General features: G+C 41.2%; 3 protein-coding genes across 3 annotated transcripts in view; 1 reads left to right on the top strand and 2 right to left on the bottom strand.

The window, feature by feature from the left end:
- Positions 1–1,596: 1,596 nt before the first annotated feature.
- On the top strand, positions 1,597–2,402 carry gpha2 (glycoprotein hormone subunit alpha 2; the record flags this gene model as incomplete). Its single annotated transcript, XM_083907141.1, has 3 exons — positions 1,597–1,717; positions 1,902–2,086; positions 2,298–2,402. The coding sequence occupies 3 exons, from the start codon at positions 1,597–1,599 to the stop codon at positions 2,400–2,402; spliced, it is 411 nt and encodes a 136-aa protein (XP_083763267.1).
- A 2,561-nt stretch (positions 2,403–4,963) lies between these two features.
- On the bottom strand, positions 4,964–6,804 carry LOC310941893 (glycoprotein hormone beta-5-like; the record flags this gene model as incomplete). The annotated part of the gene is made up of 2 exons (XM_083907140.1): positions 4,964–5,152; positions 6,604–6,804. The coding sequence occupies 2 exons, from the start codon at positions 6,802–6,804 to the stop codon at positions 4,964–4,966; spliced, it is 390 nt and encodes a 129-aa protein (XP_083763266.1).
- A 5,276-nt stretch (positions 6,805–12,080) lies between these two features.
- Positions 12,081–18,882, bottom strand: part of ppp2r5b (protein phosphatase 2, regulatory subunit B', beta) — a gene marked incomplete at both ends in the record, with an annotated part of 32,252 nt that continues 25,450 nt past the window's right edge. The window contains 6 exons of the mRNA XM_083906993.1: positions 12,081–12,309; positions 13,254–13,355; positions 14,079–14,206; positions 15,149–15,268; positions 15,368–15,418; positions 17,428–17,481. Of these exons, the coding sequence (XP_083763119.1) occupies positions 12,081–12,309; positions 13,254–13,355; positions 14,079–14,206; positions 15,149–15,268; positions 15,368–15,418; positions 17,428–17,481 (684 nt within the window). The remainder of the gene's footprint in view (positions 12,310–13,253; positions 13,356–14,078; positions 14,207–15,148; positions 15,269–15,367; positions 15,419–17,427; positions 17,482–18,882) is intronic.

The raw sequence follows: 18,882 nt of genomic DNA, 5'->3' as shown, positions 1-18,882 counted from the left end.
CTGCATCCTCAGGTAAGACCCAGCTCATTTTTTACACCTGGAATAAAGTTCAGATGATAGAATGGATTTTAAAAAATCTGCTCTTTTAATGCAACAAAAAAAAAATGCAAAAAAAAGAAAAATCTGCAAGTTCAATGTAACCTGTGGGTAAATGTTTATTCATATTTCTCATAATGTTTAGCATTTCTTTGCATTTTTTTTACTATTTGCATTGGTTACATTGCAGTAAAAATACTTTTGTGGATTTGATTTGCAGTTTTCATGATAAGATTTATTCATTATACATAAGTGTTTTATACGAGTGAACATTATTGATTTATTATTCATTAATTACTTTGCATCAATAAAGTCTAAAAACACACTGTGTTAAATCCAGTGTTGTGATGCATATAACATTAATTTTTTAACTTTGATTGTTTGTATTATTTGATAGATTATAGATTATTATATAAGATAAATTCTCATTTAATACAAGTAAAGATACATTATAAACAATACCACAATCTAATTTAGAGTACAAAGATACAGATTATTTGGCTGGATTAACACTGCAATATTATAAAGTCTTGAGTATATTTGAATAACATTTTTTAGCAAAGGTGTATGACAGTTTTAGGCTTAAAGGAAACATTTCTTAATGGCCTTAATCGTCTCAGAAGAGAAGTTGAAATAATATTAAACACACTTCAAGGGTCCAAACGTTTCCAGGCTCCCTCCCACTGTCACTTCCCCGAGTGTCAAACACCAAACCTTCAGGCGTGGAACCAGAGAGAAAAAAGAAGCTGGGGTATTTCCCGCGCCCTGCCAACTCACACGGGTTAATGGCCTTCACACACACACACGTGCTTGCACGGGAATCCTGACCTGCTCATTTTGGTCTCACCGGCAGCGTTAATGTCCTCCCCCTTGATCCCCAACACTAAAGTGGAGCTGGAAACAGCCATTTTCGAGGGGGTCAAGGGTCAGGATCTCCAAATTCTCCAGGAAAACATGACTTTATTGTTTACACACGTGTTTGCAGTGTGAGCTTGTGAGGGAGGGACATGGCCACGTGCATCCATGGACACTCAGGATCATGTATATATATATATATATATATATATATATGGTGATATACTGGTGAAAGTGGTGCTCAGCTACATTCAAAAAAAACGAGTCAGTCAGCGCTGAAACTGTGCACACGTGTGTCAGCAGATAGCTGTCAAATGAGGCAGAGTGAACCGGTGAAGACAGTCGCTGGTTGTTCATTATTCACTTGCTGCTCCACTGAGTGACACGCGGGCAGACGTGCAGGATGGGAAATCACCTTCGCAAAGAGAGCGGAGAGGAGGCTGCTCTGGGCAACGCTTTGGCTTGAGGGCAAAGTTCAGCTGCTGAAATGGGGATTAAAGAAGGTCACCGACTCTTTGGTTTCCCAAGTTAAAGCTAAAACAGAACACTTTTTGGCCTCAAAAACTTTATGAAAACAAATTGAACAGCGTGATATTGGAGAAACTTAATTATAGTAACTTGAGTATAGTTTTTGTAAAAACGTTTTCTCATTTTCTTGACTCTAACATGTTTTCTCCTGTTCGGAACCCACAGACTGCCATTCAGATGTCGCTCTGCATGACCTCACACCTCTGCCTCCTGGTGCTGCCAGTGATGTCACTGCTGCTGCTCTTCTCCCCGATTGGTCGGAGCCACGAGAGCCCCGCCCCTGGCTGTCACCTTTACCGTGAGTTATTCACGACAGAATCGTACAACATTTGAATCGAGTGTGTTGGAGCAGGGGTCAGGACAGGGGTCACCAAGGACCAGGATTGGGAAACACTGGTCTATAATATTTAGTCTTCAGTTTTAGAGACTAAAACTCTTGGAACAGTAATGCTGTAAAATCAGCGTCTGTCTTTTTCCTCCAGCCTTCAACGTGACCATCCGCAGCGACCGCCGCAGCACATGTAAAGGCACCCACCTGGTCTACGCCTGTGTGGGCTACTGTGAGTCCAGTGCCTTCCCGTCCAGGTACTCTGTGCTGGTGGCGTCCAACTTCACGCACAACATCACGTCCACTTCCCGCTGCTGCACAATAAGCAAGGACGCCAAGGTGAGACCTGGAGGAGGAGGAGGAGGAGGCAGAAAGTAGAAGAATTAGGCTCAGTCATCTATGTATTTGTTACTTATGTGATTTTATTGACATACCTATTTATTGTATGTTCACATGTGTAGGTGTAGGTTTGTGTTGTTTTTGTTGGTTACTTTCTTGTATTCTTCGTTTTGTGATTTCACAGCCTCTGTCTTCTCTGTGTCCCCCTCAGGTCAAAGTTCACCTGGACTGCCCCCGCGGCCGTCACCATGAAGAAATAGAGATACTGACGGCGAAGGCCTGCCGCTGCGACATGTGCCGCAAGTCACGCTACTGACGCTAACGAGCAGCCAGGATCCCGATCTAGTGACAGTTGAATTATAGTATAGTTTCAGTAAGAATTTCCCACCAGCTTATTTCTACAATATGTGGCACAGAGCAGTGTTTTTGTTTTCCAATCCGTGATTTCACACCCATTCATTTGAATCAGGTGTGCCGGAGCAGGGCAACATCTAAAACATGCCACGGATCACGATTGGGAAAGAATTGACTTTAATTTATTTCGCCTTAACCGCTCAAAATCAGGAGGTGGGCTCTTGCTTTCTTTTCTTTCTTTTCTTTTCTTTCTGTAAGAGGTTTGGCAGGAGATGAAAAGATGGATCTGCAGAGCCACCTTCACCACATACGACTGAAACGTTTGACTAAAAAACTGACTGATGTTTGCTCTGGTTACCCAATGCTTTAGTATTGAAACTGTACACTTGTGTATGTGTGTGTGTGTGTGGGAGAGAGAGAGTGTGTGTGTATATAATGTGATGTAAGGGCGGTTCCTCGAGAAAACTTGATCGACGCACATTTGTGTTACATGAAAAATGAACCTTCACACACACAAAAATAGTCCTACTATCATTCATAGTGAGTATAAACCTTAGGTACGCAGAGACGTAATAAAACTTTTCACCTCTCTCTTATTTTGAAAGCTACGATACGTCAAAATGACTGAGAACATCACGTTAACTCATCTCTTCAGTGAGTAAAATCCATTATGAACATCAAGGTCACATCATTCTTTGCAATAACCACTAAACGTAGACACGAGACTAAAAGAATGTACAAAATGTTATTTATATTTATGAATTTGAGCTGACATTTTTGTAAATAATAATCTATTGTTGATGAAACCAAAGAATGTTGGAGAAGAGAAAGAATGCACTGTACAGTTTGTGACGGCGTCGTTTTCCCAATAAATTTCTATTCTGCAGCGGCGTTTGCTTTATTTTCTATTTGCTACAGTCACATCTTAATTCATCCAGACTTTAACCAGAGCGCCTCATAAATGAGGTTGTGCCTCATTAGGACCACGATTTAGTCCCTTTTTGGACTACTGGTGTTGACAAGTGTCAGCGTATCAAAGAAAGAATGAAACCATGAATTCTCGTGGTTTATAACTCACAACTAAAAGTCAGCTAACTCTCAACCTATAACGTTGTCCTCACTTTCCACTGATCCTCTTTCAAAACAACGGGTTTTCAACCAAAAACAGTGTCCTCACAACCATTTAAAAGGCCACACACACACACACACACACACACATGACCACACATTCATTCCCCGGTGGTTCTTATCTAAACCTTTGAACGGGGACTTTTATTTTGTCTCTGTGTGGAAACGGTCCTGGCACCGAGACGGGTCACACAGAGGCTTATAGGCTCAGTATTTTCCAGCCACTCTGTTTTTAAGTTTTAGATAGCTTACAGAAAATGATTAAAAACCACAGAATTATTGGAGGAGATACACGACTCACAAAAAGTTAGAGATATTCGACAAGAATGTCCCGATGTAAAGTTCATGCTGCAGTGATATTCTACCATGAAAGCAGGGCATTTAAGTACAAGGATGCAATGGTGATTTCTTTATGTCAAACACAAAAACTCTCAGTGTCTCAATAACTTGATCATTTTAAAGTGTTGTCTTGGTCTCATGATGTCAACATTTGAACATCACGATAAAGACGACTGTTTGAAGACAAATTGTCATTGAGTCAGAACTTCAATAACAACTGAACCACTACATCACACAGTTGTTGTGATGTTGGCGGTTAATCACCAGCATGTTATTCAATAAGAACTGAAACACTGAACAACTGGACATGCAAAAGTTTAGAGAAGATTAACTTCAGTTCACCTGTAAAGGTTATAGTGCATTTAAAGGTGCATTTTGAAATTGAATCCTAAAGCTCCTGCAACAAATGGATTTTCCCAATAAAGTCAATTCTAATCTAATCTGATCAAATCTAATGTAATATGATCTAAACTAATCTAATCTGATATAATGTAATGGGATCTATTCTGATCTGATCTCATGTAATGTGATCTAATGTAATGTAATCTAATCTGATATAATGTAATGTGATCTAATTTAATCGAATCTGATCTATCTTATCTAATTTAATGTGATCCAATCCAATCCAATCCAATCCAATCTAATCTAATCTAATCTAATCTAATCTAATCGCATGTGTCAACCGGCGTGCAGCCTTTTACAGTCACTCCTGTTCAGTCGTATACTTTTTAAACTTTTTACTTTATTTCTCATACTTTCTTTTTTTGGTTCTCTTTAATTTATTTTATTTTAATTTATTTATTTTTTTAATCTGCGTGCTCTTCTTGTACTCTTCTTCTGTTAATTCATTGAGTCCGCTATTGACTTTGGCTTTGACGTTTTTGTTAAAATCACGGCAAAGAATCACAGATCTCTCGTTTCACCATTTGTTATTTGTTTAATATGTGTTTCCTTTCTTTCTTCCACACACACACACACACAGACAGACAGACTGTATATATAGTATATATAGTATATATAAAGTACTGTATATAGTGTTGTTGCTGCTCTGTCGCCTCAGAACGTCTCACACTCGGTGTCCTGTGTGGAGCAGATGGCACAGTGACAGTGCAGGGCCATAGGATAATGGTACAGAGCCGAGACGTTGGGCTGGCAGCCCGGCAGCCGGGCGGTCATGTGACGCGTGCGACTGTACGTGCACACGCGGTGGTGACGCTGGATGTAGGGAGGATCCGGAACCGGTTTCTGCATGGGGGTTTTAAGACAAATCACAAATGAATGGAACACAAGGGTTTGTTGTGAGTGAGTGGAGTCTTTGATATTTGTGTAAAGAGCATTTAAAGCTGTAGTGTGTAAGTTTTTTGGTGTTGCCTCTGCAAGAACTAACGGGATTCTTGAGCAGTAGAATTCACTAAAAACACATCTTAAAACCCATTTTTACTCTTTGGCTTTCGACCCATTATGAGACGTTGTTTTTTATCTTTTTTTTTTTTTTTCAGATGTTTATTTGTGTTGTTTAGTGCTGGGCACTTGGTTAACGCAAGTTAAAGCGCGCTAACCCATGATGCGTTTCCGCGACACCGGAGTCCAGGCACTGTTTACCAGTTAGCTCCGTTAGCTGCATTAGCTTGCTTAGCGCTGTTAGCACGCCTACTGACGAACTGGAGCGGTCTGTATATTAAACGAAAAAGAGCAGCGCTACAAATAACCAGCGTACCTGTGTTACTGCGTATGTGTTCCTCTGTTTTTAAAGTTAAGCGTTACTTTAGAGACTCATTTTAACAATCGGGAGTCACGTAAACATGACGTCACAGTCAGTCAGTCGTCAATGTGTCGTGCGTTAACGTTGACGCCGCTAACGCACTACTTGTTTTTATATTTTCTACAGTGTTTTATTGTTTTATTGTATGTTTTATTGTTTGTCCTTAGTTATATTAGGTCACATGTTTTTAGGTTTTATCTGTTTTATTAATCTGTGATGAGCAACACTTTGTTTCAGCTGTTGTTGTCTTTAAAGTGCTGTATAAATAAAGTTGGATTCGAGTCGAGAATTGAACCATCGGCCTTCCATTCCAAAGACGACTCTGTGTGTCCACACTTTGTGAGTGATGGAACTTTCACTGTCTCTTTTTTAAATTGAACTCCCCCCTCTGAGGGAGATTAGGATTAATTGAGGAGATTAACAAAAGGAGTTTTTCGTTCTCTTTGAGATGCAGTTGCAAATGAACTTTAAGATTGCGCCTTTGTTTTGCTTTTGGAGCCAGTTAAACCCTAATATTGACGTCCTACCATGAGTCATCGCTAATGTCGCTGAATCAGACCTCTCTCTCTCTCTCTCTCTCTCTCTCCATCTCTGAGTTCCTGACCCAATAAACTTGGTTTTTCAATTACTCTGAGGTGAAATATGAATCTGGACCAGAACAAGCACCAGTGAAAGTTCACCCCCTCCCTCCCTCCCTCCCTCCCTCCCTCCCTCGCCGGGCTCGCAGTGATTTGAGTACCTTTTATGACAGTAACATATGGGTCAGAGCTGAGAATGGGGGACGTCAGCCATTTTATGGTTTTGGTTTGAGTCCTGGGTCATAAATCATTCATTGGATTTCTCGAAATTCCAGTGTTATGGAGCCTTTTTCAGAAATAGCCTACATCGGTTACTCTGTGTGTGTGTATGTGTGTGTGTGTGTTGTAAGCGTTACCTCCCAGGTGTGGCAGCGCCCCCAACAGGCCTCTGTGTTGATGCGTAGGCCCTTGCAGCCGGGCTTCTTGGCCACGAAGGAGAACTCTCGCACGGCGCAGCCGCGGAAGCCGTGGAGCGCGGTCGTCACGGCGACGCACATCACCGTCGCCTCGGCAACCAGGAGGAGGAGGAGAGAGAGGGACAGAGGGTGGAGATGCATGCTGGGTACGATGGAGAGAGAGAGAGGTTAGTTTAGAAATGTATTTGTTTTAAATATTCACATCTATCACATGACCTACAACCTACAACCTACAAATGAATAAGTGATGTGTGGAGGGTGATCGGTGATCACACTGAGCCACATCTCCCTCTGGTGTCTACTTTTGCAACTGCAGCCAAGACAGAAATTAAAGAAGTTGGTGCAGAACCATATAAAATCTGACATGGGAGTTACTTCATGTGCTTTAGGAGCAGCAGTTTTTCTCATTTGTTCAGAACGAGAATCAAGAGTCCTGCCTCTAAAATGCCATTGGAGACATCACCCGCTTCATTATTCTGCACATTGTCAAGCAAAACCACTTAGAGTGCCCTGAAAAGCTTAGCGGAACATTTCACGACTGAGATTAAATCACTTTTCTGCATGAACACAACGATGTAGAACACACTCAGACACTAGATTCTGTTTACACTCCATCTACCTGAGTCTTAATTAACTGGCATTACAGTGGAATTAAGTCTAATGCTTGACTTTATACAATTGTGTTAAAAAAACTTCTTACCCTTTCTGCTGAAGATCTCGCGAGCTGCTGGAGTCCTGTGTGAGTGTGTCTCTCTCTGCGCTCAAATAAGCAGTGAATGGAACCAATCTGTCCTTGTTATTGTTTTTAGAAGGGCCATTAGGGCGGACGGACACTCTGACATCATCGCAATTACAATGAAATACCATTAGGAGTACCCCAAGCCAGAAATAATGAGTACTCCCTGGAAAATGCTGATGCTCGTCTATGTTGTCTTAACCTCAGCCTGTATCTGTGTGTGTGTGTGTGTGTGTGTGTGTGTGTGTGTGTGTGTGTGTGTGTGTGTGTGTGTGTGTGTGTGTGTAATTCTTCATCCAACAAGTCCACTCCCAATTATGTAAACTTCTGACAAAGGACTGAACATAAGGAGACACACATGAGATAACTCAATACACTACCGTTCAAAAGTTTGGGCTCACTTAGAAATGTCCTTATTTTTTAAGGAAAAGCACTTTTTTTCAATGCATATAGCGTTAAATTAATCAGGAATACACTCTAAACATTGTTAATGTGGTAAACGACTATTCTAGCTGCAAACGTCTGGTTTTCCCACCGGGCACGCCGCGGATTCTTGTGTGAATAGAAGAGATTACATTCACATCTCTCCAGTGTTCTAATGGTACATTGTGTTTGCTAATGGCGTTAAAAGGGTTATTGGATGATTAGAAAACCCTTGAAAACCCTTGTGCAACGATGTTAGCACAGCTGAAAACAGTTTTAAAAATCATTATTTCTAATCTTGTCAATGTCTTGACTATATTTTCTATGAATAAAAGTGTGACTTTTAATGGAAAACACACAAAACATTGCATAGGTGAGCGCAAACTTTTGAACGGTCGCGTACGTCGACATCTGCTAAATCGAGAACTGCCGAGATCTGTGCTCGATTATCGAATCCCAAATTCATCCTTTGCCTCATTTATTTGAACAAATGTGACGTTAAACTGACCTAAAAAGTCAGCCGAGACAAACAAACACCACACACACACGTGACACGTAAATAAAACCAGCACAGACGTCGCAGTGTTTTCTCAAAGTGAAGTTTCATTTTTTTTTTTGAGCACATAGTTGTTGTTTTTTGTTTTTCTCCATTCTACACCCGCTGTAATGTTACATACAGTAGTAAGCCTCTCTACATTCAAACCCCCCCCCCCCCCCCCATCCCCCCACCACCACCACTGTGTTGGTCCCCAAAATATACATCATCTCCTCCTTCTGCATCATCATCATCATCTGTCTCGTCATCATCTCTAAGGTTTTTTTCTTCAACACAACAAACACAGACCATTGGGCAGACAGTGCAAATCTAGAAAATGAGTGACATTTGCTACGTTATGCAGTTTTTTTTTTTTCCTCGATAACATTATATTATATTATTTTCATTGTTACTGTTGCTCTGACTTATTGCCATTCTAACGTCTAACTATGTCTTTTCCTTTCCTTGTTCTCGTCCTCCTCCGTGTTTTCATGTTCACCGACTGATTTCATCCGATCCACTCACGCCTACTTGATTAAATTTGGTCAAAAATCTCTCCAAACGCTCGCTCGCTCGCTGTTTTCGAGCATTTCTAGAACGGATACAGTTCTAGAAGTGAGGGAAAACCGTCCGTGGATCAATGGGGTCGTTGAGAATTTTCGAAAAAACAGTGGGGAGCTTTTTGGGGGTGTTCCATTTCTCCACCCCTCCCCCCGGGAGTCGGCTAAATTACAATCATGAGTGTTTGTGAATAAGCGTGCCAAAATATATAAAAATAATAAAATAAGCTCAGTGAGGTCAGGTTTTTGTGTTGTTTTTTTTGGCCTGAATCAAAACAATGCTTGAAATCCAACTAAAAGGTGAAGCTTTGGTTTTTTTCGGGGCGTGTGTTACATCAGTGCAGAAAACAGGGACAAGTATAAGTATATCAGTGGTTCCCACAGGGGGCTTGTGGGTAATTGAGAGAATCAAAACAATTTTTGCTTCACATAATTCCCCTGATTTTTTTTGCTCTTTTACGTAGTTTGGAATCACTGTCTCAAAAACCTTCATTTGGGTTCTAATTTCTCACTTTTTCCAAAGTGTCCAATCATGAGTTTGCTTGGTTGCCATGGGGATGACGCAGGTGGGTTTTATACGATGGCCAAAAGATGCAGAATTCTTGCATATGAGCCTTTAGTTTGACTTCAGGCTCAACAATGAAATTGTATTTATGTCACAAATGTGTTTGTATCAGATTAAAGTTGCACCACAGAACCCTTAAATAAAGGGATTTTAAACCCTTGTTGACTCAGGTGTGATTTGAAGAGTTTTTTCAAATGTTTGGTTACGAAAGCAGCCGGCAGATGTCTATATGCGTCTCAAGCGTTGAAAAAATAAAAATTAAATTAAATTAAATAATCGCTTTGTTTCGCGTTACATTCGGATTCAAAAACCCTGTCCCTCAGGAAGAAGACAAGGATCGAGAGAGAAAAGCGCTTTCTCTCGTCTTTCTGTCCACGATTCTCTGATTCACACACACACACACACACACACACACACAACCTGACCGTCATCCTCAAATAAGTTTACATTTCCTGATCAAATAGAAAATAAATAGCATCAGTTATCAGTTTTTTTTCTCCACAAAAATGAACAAGATCATACAAAAAAAAAAAAACAGAGAAAATAAAACAACATAATTACAAAGCAATATTTTGTACACAGATAGTACCTTTAAGACAATGTGAATATCAAGGACGCAACAGGAGTAAAAACAAGAGTAAAGAAGAAGGAGGGGAGGAAACACGTGTTTGTTTCACCCCCGAAAAACACAGATTATCCTGAAAGAATGAAAATATTGCTAAAATCTTTTTTTCAATGATTTTTTTCCCCCCTCTCTTTATGCCTTTATCGCTCAATCATAATATCATCAGACAAGAATAAAGAGATTCTTTTTGTTGTCGAGAAAGTCATCATCATCATTATCATCATCAAACCCAGAGCGGGTTCAGAAAGAACAACTGGATGATGGCGTTTTTCTTTATGTTTGACACCAAAACACGCTCGGCGTGCGCTTCATTCCACCTCTGTGACCTCTCTGTTGGGTGGGGAGCGTCGGCTAAAGCGATTAAAAGTGGTCAAAATTATTTTTTTCCGGGACCAGTTGTGGTCCTTGTGGGGAGTTTTTTTGCAGGAGCATGCAGTAAATGTAGGAGTAGTAGTAGTAGTAGTAGTAGTACGCCATCATGGTTTCGACCTTTTTTACGTTATTAGGAGGCAGTGTTAGCTACCAAACATGGATACAAACAAAGTTTAATTTAGCGTCGGGGGCAAATGCATTCAATGCACGTGTCAGGCCTGGATTTACGCGCACGTAGCATTCGTTCGCATTCTTAAAAACACGTCAATAAATAAACATAGTGATGACCTTTAAAGGTGGAATGTTTCTGGAGTTTTTTTTTTTGTCACACATGGGCCCCTTTAACAGCCCGCCCACCACACCGCCATCCATCCAAAACCGATTTTTTTCAAAATAAAAGAAAAACAGCCACCGCCGAAATCCAGTTCACTCTTCCCCGTGTCGAAGGTCTGTTGAATCCCGGCGCTCACGTTTATGAGCTCAGAATATTCCCCCCCCCTTTATCGTGGTTTCTGCTACACTAGTGTTTCTCCCATGATACACTACAGAAATATCCAGAGACATATGTATATTTATATATATATATATACATATATATAAAAAAACATTATCATCATCATCATCATCATCATCATCGGTAGTACTTAGAGTAGAGTAGAGTAGTAGTAGTAGAGTAACAAGTAAGAAGAAGGAGCATTATTGTACTTTATATCATCATCGTCGTCATCATCTGTGGTTATTTTAACCTTGAGGGACTTTAGACTCGTTCTCGTGTGGAACCCTGACAGAACGTGGTGCCAGAACCAGTATATGTTCTATGTGTGTGTACTATGCGTGTGTGAAATACTTTGTTATCAGTTAATGTTGTGTGAGAAGAGTTTTACCTTCTGGAGCTCCCATCTTCTCATATTTACAGCAAATACGTGTGTGTGTGTGTGTGTGTGTGTGTGTGTGTGTGTGTGTGTGTGTGTGTGTGTGTGTGTGTGTGTGTGTGTGTGTGTGTGTGTGTGTGTGTGTGTGTGTGTGTGTGTGTCTGGCCTGGGCAGCGATAGTTTTGGGACCTCTTGTGTGAAATTGCTTCTTTCCTTTCGTTGACGTGTTGTGCTGTCCACACATGAGCTCAGAAGGTAAACACAGAGCCACAGTACAGACTCGTTGGTTTGGTGTTTAAAGTCCACGGTGTCGTTGAAAGGCAGGTTTGAGGACAGGCCAGCTCCCGGTTTATTTAGGTACTGACCTGCAGTTTAATAAACCAGCTGTTTACTTAAAACGATAAGTCTGCACTAGTGGACCATATTCGCCTTCTGATCCGACACGTAAATGTGTGCGTACAGCAAAAAAAAAAAAAAAAGTGAACCAGTTTCACACAACTCTGTCAGGAAAAAGGTACATTTGTGTGTTTTGTTTTTTTACCTTGGATCAAAAAAAAAAACGTAAAAAGCTACGTTCACGATGACGCAAGGCAAAAACAACAACAACAACAACAACAATGGAGGCTTTGTTTTGTACCTTTCTCTTTCTCCCCAACACTTACACCACCACTGTCGTGTCTTCTCCCTGTCCCCTAACCCCTGTGTTAACCGAATGTTAAAGAGTAGCACCTAGGTGGCGCTCTCCCCAGCTGCAGAGGAGGCCCCGCTGTGTTTGGGCTCGGGCAGGTCGGAGTGAGCCGTCTGCGGGGACGAGGGCGACGGCGGGTCCCCTCGCTCTCCTCGCTCCTGGAGGTTGCGTTGGTTCCTGGCGGCCTCGGTGAGCATCTGCATCCGGCGCTCCTGGTACTCCTCCAGGCCTCGCCACAGCTCTGTGCGCTCCCTGTCTCGCTTCATCTCCCTGGAGGAAGAGGAGAAGAAGAGGAGGGATGAAACATTTATGATGCAGCCAATGACTGGAAGGAAACACGTTTGTATTCCTCTCCCTTTGGCTGATCTCTCTTACTGGTGACTATGATGAAGTTTCGTTCTTTTCAGACACTTCTATCATCATAACTTCCAGTTTCTTCTAGTCTCTTCTGTGGTAGTTTGTCATGAACACAGGAAACAGATTTACGGGGATTTTCTAATGCAAACTCTCAAAAGCCAAAGAGCCAAAGTGAATAAACAGTCTGGTAACATCAATGTATACCTATGAAAGTCCGATCATGCAGTAAATACATCCCAAAATCCATAGAAATCATACTAGGTTTTTAAGAAAAGCATTGTGAACAGAAACTTGAAGTAGCTTTCAAACTTTATTTGGCTTGTAGTGTATATTATAGATAAAATATGAGCTGCAACTAACGATTATATAATCAATAAATCGATTAAGAGTTTGAATCAGAATTCTGAGTTTTAAAGTGGGAAATTCTGAGAATTGAGTCAGAATTCTGAGTTTTAAAGTCAGAATTCTAAGAATAAAGTTGGAAAAAAAAGAGAATAAAGTCAGAATTCTGAGTTTTAAAGTCAGAAATTCCTCAACTTTGAGTCAGAATTCTGAGTTTAGTAAGAAATTCTGATAATAAAGTCAGAATTCTTAGTTTTAAAGTCGGAAATTCTGAGTTTAAAGTCAGAACTCAAATATCCCTGTGTGGCCCTAATCCTCTTCCGTACCTTTCTAATTATCTCCTATCTGAGAACTGACGTCACGACCTCAGTGACACACACTCACAATAATGAAATACGATGTTTAAATGGAACAAATAGGGTTGAAAACATTGACTTCGGCGCCTCGCGTTGTTGTCACACACGGACACAAAAAGAGAGCGTGTGAGTCATTTTTACATTCACAGTCACACTCACTTCTGTTTCTCCACTTTGTAGGAGGCAGTGAGGTCATCGAACAGCTTGCTGTTCATCTCCATGAAGGTCTTCAGCACGTTGTAGATCAGAGACACGATGGTCCTGCAGGAACGGGACATAATTATGGGATTATTACAGAGTATTAGATGTGAGTATCATCAATATCAGCTTCTGATACATGCACGGAATGTATGGAATCAGGAAGAAAATGTGAATAACTTGGCTTAATTATTTAAAATATATGTTTTAAAGTGAAATATTTAAAGGAAATATATGCAATATACTTTCTTTGTCATCATTCTGCCTCTTTTTGCACTAAAAACTGACTGAGGGAGCGTTTGTGTGTATACAGCAGCACCACAGCGGTGGGCGGGGACAATCGTTTATTTTTTTTAAGTAACAGAATTCACATGTGAAAATGTTCGCTGGGCTTCTTTGTGTTTCCAGTCAAACTCCGACCTCTCTGTGCTAAGACGGCGTCGCCTCTGCACGTCTTTGCATGAAAAGAATCTTCCTGTGTGCAGCGCTGGAACGTCACCAGGCAACAGGAGCTCTGAACACAGCTATACTGAGAAAGAGTCATGTGGAGCTGACAAAGATATTTACGTACATTTACAGTTTTAAACGCTAGAATGAGCAACACACATTAATTGAAGCTCAGGCACAGAACCGAGGAATCCTCTTGGACGAGAAAGGAAATGTCTTCAAAGCTAACTGAGGACGACTGCCATCTTTTTTTTTTCAGACTGACCAGACGCTGAAATCAAAGTTAGCGTTTAAGAGTTTGTGTTTTAGTTTGTGTTGTGTTTCTTTTGCGCCACTGACTGGTTCCAGTGCTCCTTGGAGACTCTGTAGAGCGTGGCGAAGACCAGCGGCAGGATGACCTGACAGTTCTCCTCGATCAGGCTGAGGATGTACTCGTTGTTCCAGAAGTAAAGAGCCCGCTCCGCTACCTGAAACAAACACACAGGAACACAGTTCAAGTACTTTATTTTGCTGAATCATGTTTTCTAGGGGTGGGTGACACAGGGTCAGAGGTGGTTCTAGAGTCTGGAGGGGCCCTAAGCAAACATTCCCAGGGGGCCCTTCCTTTCAACCAGTGTTCATCACCATTATGTTATAAATAATCTGACACAAAAATGTACGAGTTCAAAATTATTATTTTTTTCGAAATGAATGAAATACCACGGAAAAACCTTGTCATTAAAAAGTATGTGAACATATAAATGTAAAGAACAATAACATACATAACATGTAAATAGCTTTTAAAAAAACTATATAAACCTAGTAAAAAAAAATACATGACACTGTAAAGAACCCACGTTATAAAACAATATACATATATAGAACAATAAAATACTGTAAATAACTGGAAAAAAACATACATAAACTGAGTAAAAAAGATATGCATTACACTGTAAATAATCCTCTTCATTTTCCATCTTCCAACTTCACAGAGGTTAACGTGAGGTGGGGCCCCTTTAGGGGGGTTTCCTACTGAGATGTCATTGCAAATCGCCCATTGTTTTTAACAAGCTGCGCCTCTGCACAGGGTTACCTCACGATACGATACATGGTCCACGATACGGCAATTCTGTGATAACAAGACAGTCGTATCGCAATACATCACGATATCTATCAAACTGAAGAAAACAAAATGTCCGTGAAAAGTTAAAAGTGCAGTTATTCGTTATTCAACGATATTTGCCGCGGTGTATCGATCGTCGTATTGTACGCGAGGAAGGACGGCGATACATCACCAGATGAATATTCTGACCCATCCTTAATGTTTCCTACAGTAACGTAATAAATCCGGTGGGAATAAGGTCACTATATTGATTTTCCGGTATTCCAAAAAACATCCCCGCAGACTGTGGGAGTAGAGCTGTGTTCACCTGGAAGTGAGGGCTGGAGATGCAGGCTGCGATTTGTTTGAAGAGCGGCTCCTGGATCCTGATGAACTGTGACGGCTCGATGACGTCCAGGATCTCCTCGATCTCGCCCAGGAACATCACCTAAAAACATACCAAACACCACACATGCTTTTTAAATACAAGAAATATGTCTTTAAAAGAAGCTTTTAGGTGATTTAGTAAGTTCACCGTCTGCCTCACCTCTTTCTGTGTGCAGGTTTTTGGCCAGTACTTGAGCAGCCCTCTGATGATCTGCAGACAAAAACAATCAAACACAGAGTATCAGCTCTTCTACCATCTCTATTAACTCAAAGTGTATTAGATACATTTTTGACTTATATGGAGATTTTTGTCAATCTAATGAGTATAAATCCAGTATTTATTAACTAGTGATGGAAATTGGGTCAGCATCGGCCTTGTGAAGAGGTCTTTTATCTGGTTAAATAAAGGTTAAATGCAATTAAATCGGTCTGACGTTGGTCAAAATCACAGGATCGGATATCGGACAGACAGAAATTTAAAATGTATGACTGTAAAAATGCAATTAGAAATCAGCAAAAGCATTTTAGCCGAGTCATGTTTGGGCCGTTTATTTCGTCTTTTTGGGAGAACAATGTTGGTTCACTTGAGAGTCTCCAAACACCACAAAAGTCTCCAATAACAGCAGAAAAAGTCGAGATTTGTCGCTAGTTGCCTTTGACAAATAAGTCGCTAGGAGGAGTTGGATAGTCGCCAGATTTCGCCTCAAAAAGGTGTTGTTTAAAATCAACACTTAACAGAGTTGCTTGGATTTAACTCCCCGGATTTACACCAATTGTCTTGATGGATTTAAGGCCACATTATACTTCTCCGACTGCGTAATGCGTTATCCGTCTGCGTCACCACGTAGACCACTCGAGCCTTTATACTTCTGCGTCGTGGTGACGGATAGGCGCTGCAATTTCCCGCCCGATCAGTAGGGGTCGCTGTGCAAGGTTGTTGTGCTTCTGGCTACAGTGAACAATGGCGTCCGAGAGAGAAAGACTGTTGTTGTTGAAACAGTGGCCGTTTTTTCACTGTTCTGTGTCCCGGAACGCAGTTTTAATATAATTTGAGGCGAGAAATTGGCCATTTAGAGTCTAAACATGTGCTGTGTGTGTTAAGATATGATGTATTTATAGTTTGGCTGCGACGAAGTCGGCGGTGTTCAGCTCCGCCCTCTGTGGTCGCTCTGTGCTCACTGTGAGCCGGCACAGAGCAGCTTATCTCGGCCTGTCCTGAGGACCAATCACAGCTCTTGCCGTCTCCGTTGTCCCTTGACGGAGAGACGGACACTTAAAAAATATCCCGTGCAGTCGGAGACGACGCAGAGACTCTACAACAGATTCTGCGTCGACGCAGAGGACTCTGCGTAGCCTACGCAGAGTCCTCTGCGTAGGCTACGCAGAGCACTTTACGCAGGAGTATAAATTGGGCTTAACTCTCACATAGTTGAATTAGACTAAACAAGTGCTGAATTGACACTGTATTTGTTAACATACAACACCAACACTGTAAATCTAACACTAAATGTCTTTAAGAAGAGTATAACCAGGAAGTGGTTGTCACAAGAGAGCCCAACTATAAATTTATGCATGGACATTACAATGGACATTTATAAAATGGAGAGGATAACTGCATTTGTTAACCACAAATTGGAGAAATTTACTTCGGACTGGGAGAACTGGGTCAAATATGTCACACCTGATTTTACTTTCACAAACCAATGACAATACGATAAAGGATCACTCTCTACCTGTTTATAGTTATATTGTTGTTGTTTGTTTTTCTTTTATAGACATAAACAAAAAGTATTATTTGTACATTTAGAGCAGACGACAGATGTAAGTTGTAGGTATGTATATACTGTATGTTATATCGGATGTGAATATAATGACTCAGCACAAATGTGCTTTTTAACAGCTTCGTAGATCACAAATGGTCTAAAATGACCGACTAATATCAGCGTGTCTTTGCTCTGCTTTACGCTCTGTTTTGGTCTCCACCACCGTTCGACTCGACAGTTAAAAAGCTGCACAGAGATCAGAGGAAGTTCATCGTATTTCTACATCATCATAATTTGACCCAGTGTTCCTATGAAATATTCCTTCGGCGCAGCTTTTAAAAACTTCTTATGGAAACGATGACATCGTCTGAATTATTTGGCTCAAAAATATATAAAAATATATATAAAAAAAAAAACAGCGATACTTTAGCTGTGCGCAACGTGAACGTATTCTTACGTATTCAGTGACTGTTGCGTCTTTCTCCATAAACTGCACCACACAGTAGGCCAGCTGTAAGAAGAGAGAGGATGAGGTTAGTGTATGCACACACACACATGCACGCACACACACACACGCTCACAAACACACACACACACACTCCCTGAAGCTGTCAAGGTGACAAGAAGGATCTTAGCAGTTATCCACCTGGGATTAAACACTGCTACAGATTGGAAAGACAAGTTTTCCGATGGGAGAGAGTGTGTGCGTGTGTGTGTGTGTGCGTGCGTGTGCGTGTGTGTCATTCTACGTTTTTTTTTCTTTTATATGATCTGCAGTCATATCCCATTATTCTGTGAATGTCGTGTGTGTCGCCGTGTGTGTTTTGCGGGTGCCCCCCCCCCTCCCCCCTTCAATCAAGACCCGTTGCCGTGGCGAGGGGGCACCGTGGCGACGGAGACTGTGTGTGCGTGTGTTTACTTCGGAAGAAGTGATGTCACACACACACACACACACACACACACACACACACACACACACACACACACACACACACACACACACACACACACACACACACACACACACACACACACACACACACACACACACACACACACACACAAAGTCCCTTAAGGGCAATGTGAGATAGAGTTTAGACCTTTTGTCTCTGTCTTTTCTCCTCTGTCGGTTTTTTTTCTGCTTCATTTCAGTTCTTAAACACAGAGAAAGCTTTTTAGATACAAGATTGTTGAGTTTTGCAGGGACAGACGCTGTGTTTTCAGATTTTATTATAGCTTTTTTTTGCAGTTTGAATCGTTCTTGACCTGTGTCTGTCTTTCACATCTTCCAAACATTTAATCCCCCCCCCCCCTTTTTCCCGCTTTAATCCTCTGTTCTTCTGACTCCACTTGCTCCATCCCCAAACTTTCCTGTCCTTTGTCCTCACCACAACACTTACAACACTTACAACACTTAGAGCAGAAGGCTGTGAGAAGGCGCCGCTGAAAGCGCGCATGTCAAACTTGAATAAGAAGTAATACAGGGGAGAGAAAAAAGATGAGGATTAAAATAAAAGGTAGTGAAACTATTTAAAGCCTTCATGAGGCATTAGAGAGATGGCTCAGGGCAAACACCACGCTGGATCCACTCGTCAGGAGGAGCTTTGTGGCTGCAGAGGGTCGTTGTAAGGGTTAGGATTATGGATTGTGTCTTTGCCACCCCCCCCCCCCCCCCCCTTAAGATTTAAGACAATATTGATTTATCACGGTGACACATCAGATTAGGTTCTATTTTTAGGGATTGTAACATTTGCCTCTGATCTGCACCTTAAAGACTTGGTCAAATACAGAGCAAACACAGATATTCAGACTCTTTTAAAGGTTTATTTTCACTGGAATTTAAATTGGAATATGTCGAAAATTATCTGTGCATATACTAGATATATTTACTCAGAGAGTAGATTCGAACAAG

The sequence above is a fragment of the Microchirus variegatus genome, assembly GCF_963457635.1.
Source record: "Microchirus variegatus genome assembly, chromosome: 20".
Lineage (NCBI taxonomy): Eukaryota > Metazoa > Chordata > Actinopteri > Pleuronectiformes > Soleidae > Microchirus > Microchirus variegatus.
This window is presented reverse-complemented; position numbering and strand designations above follow the sequence as displayed.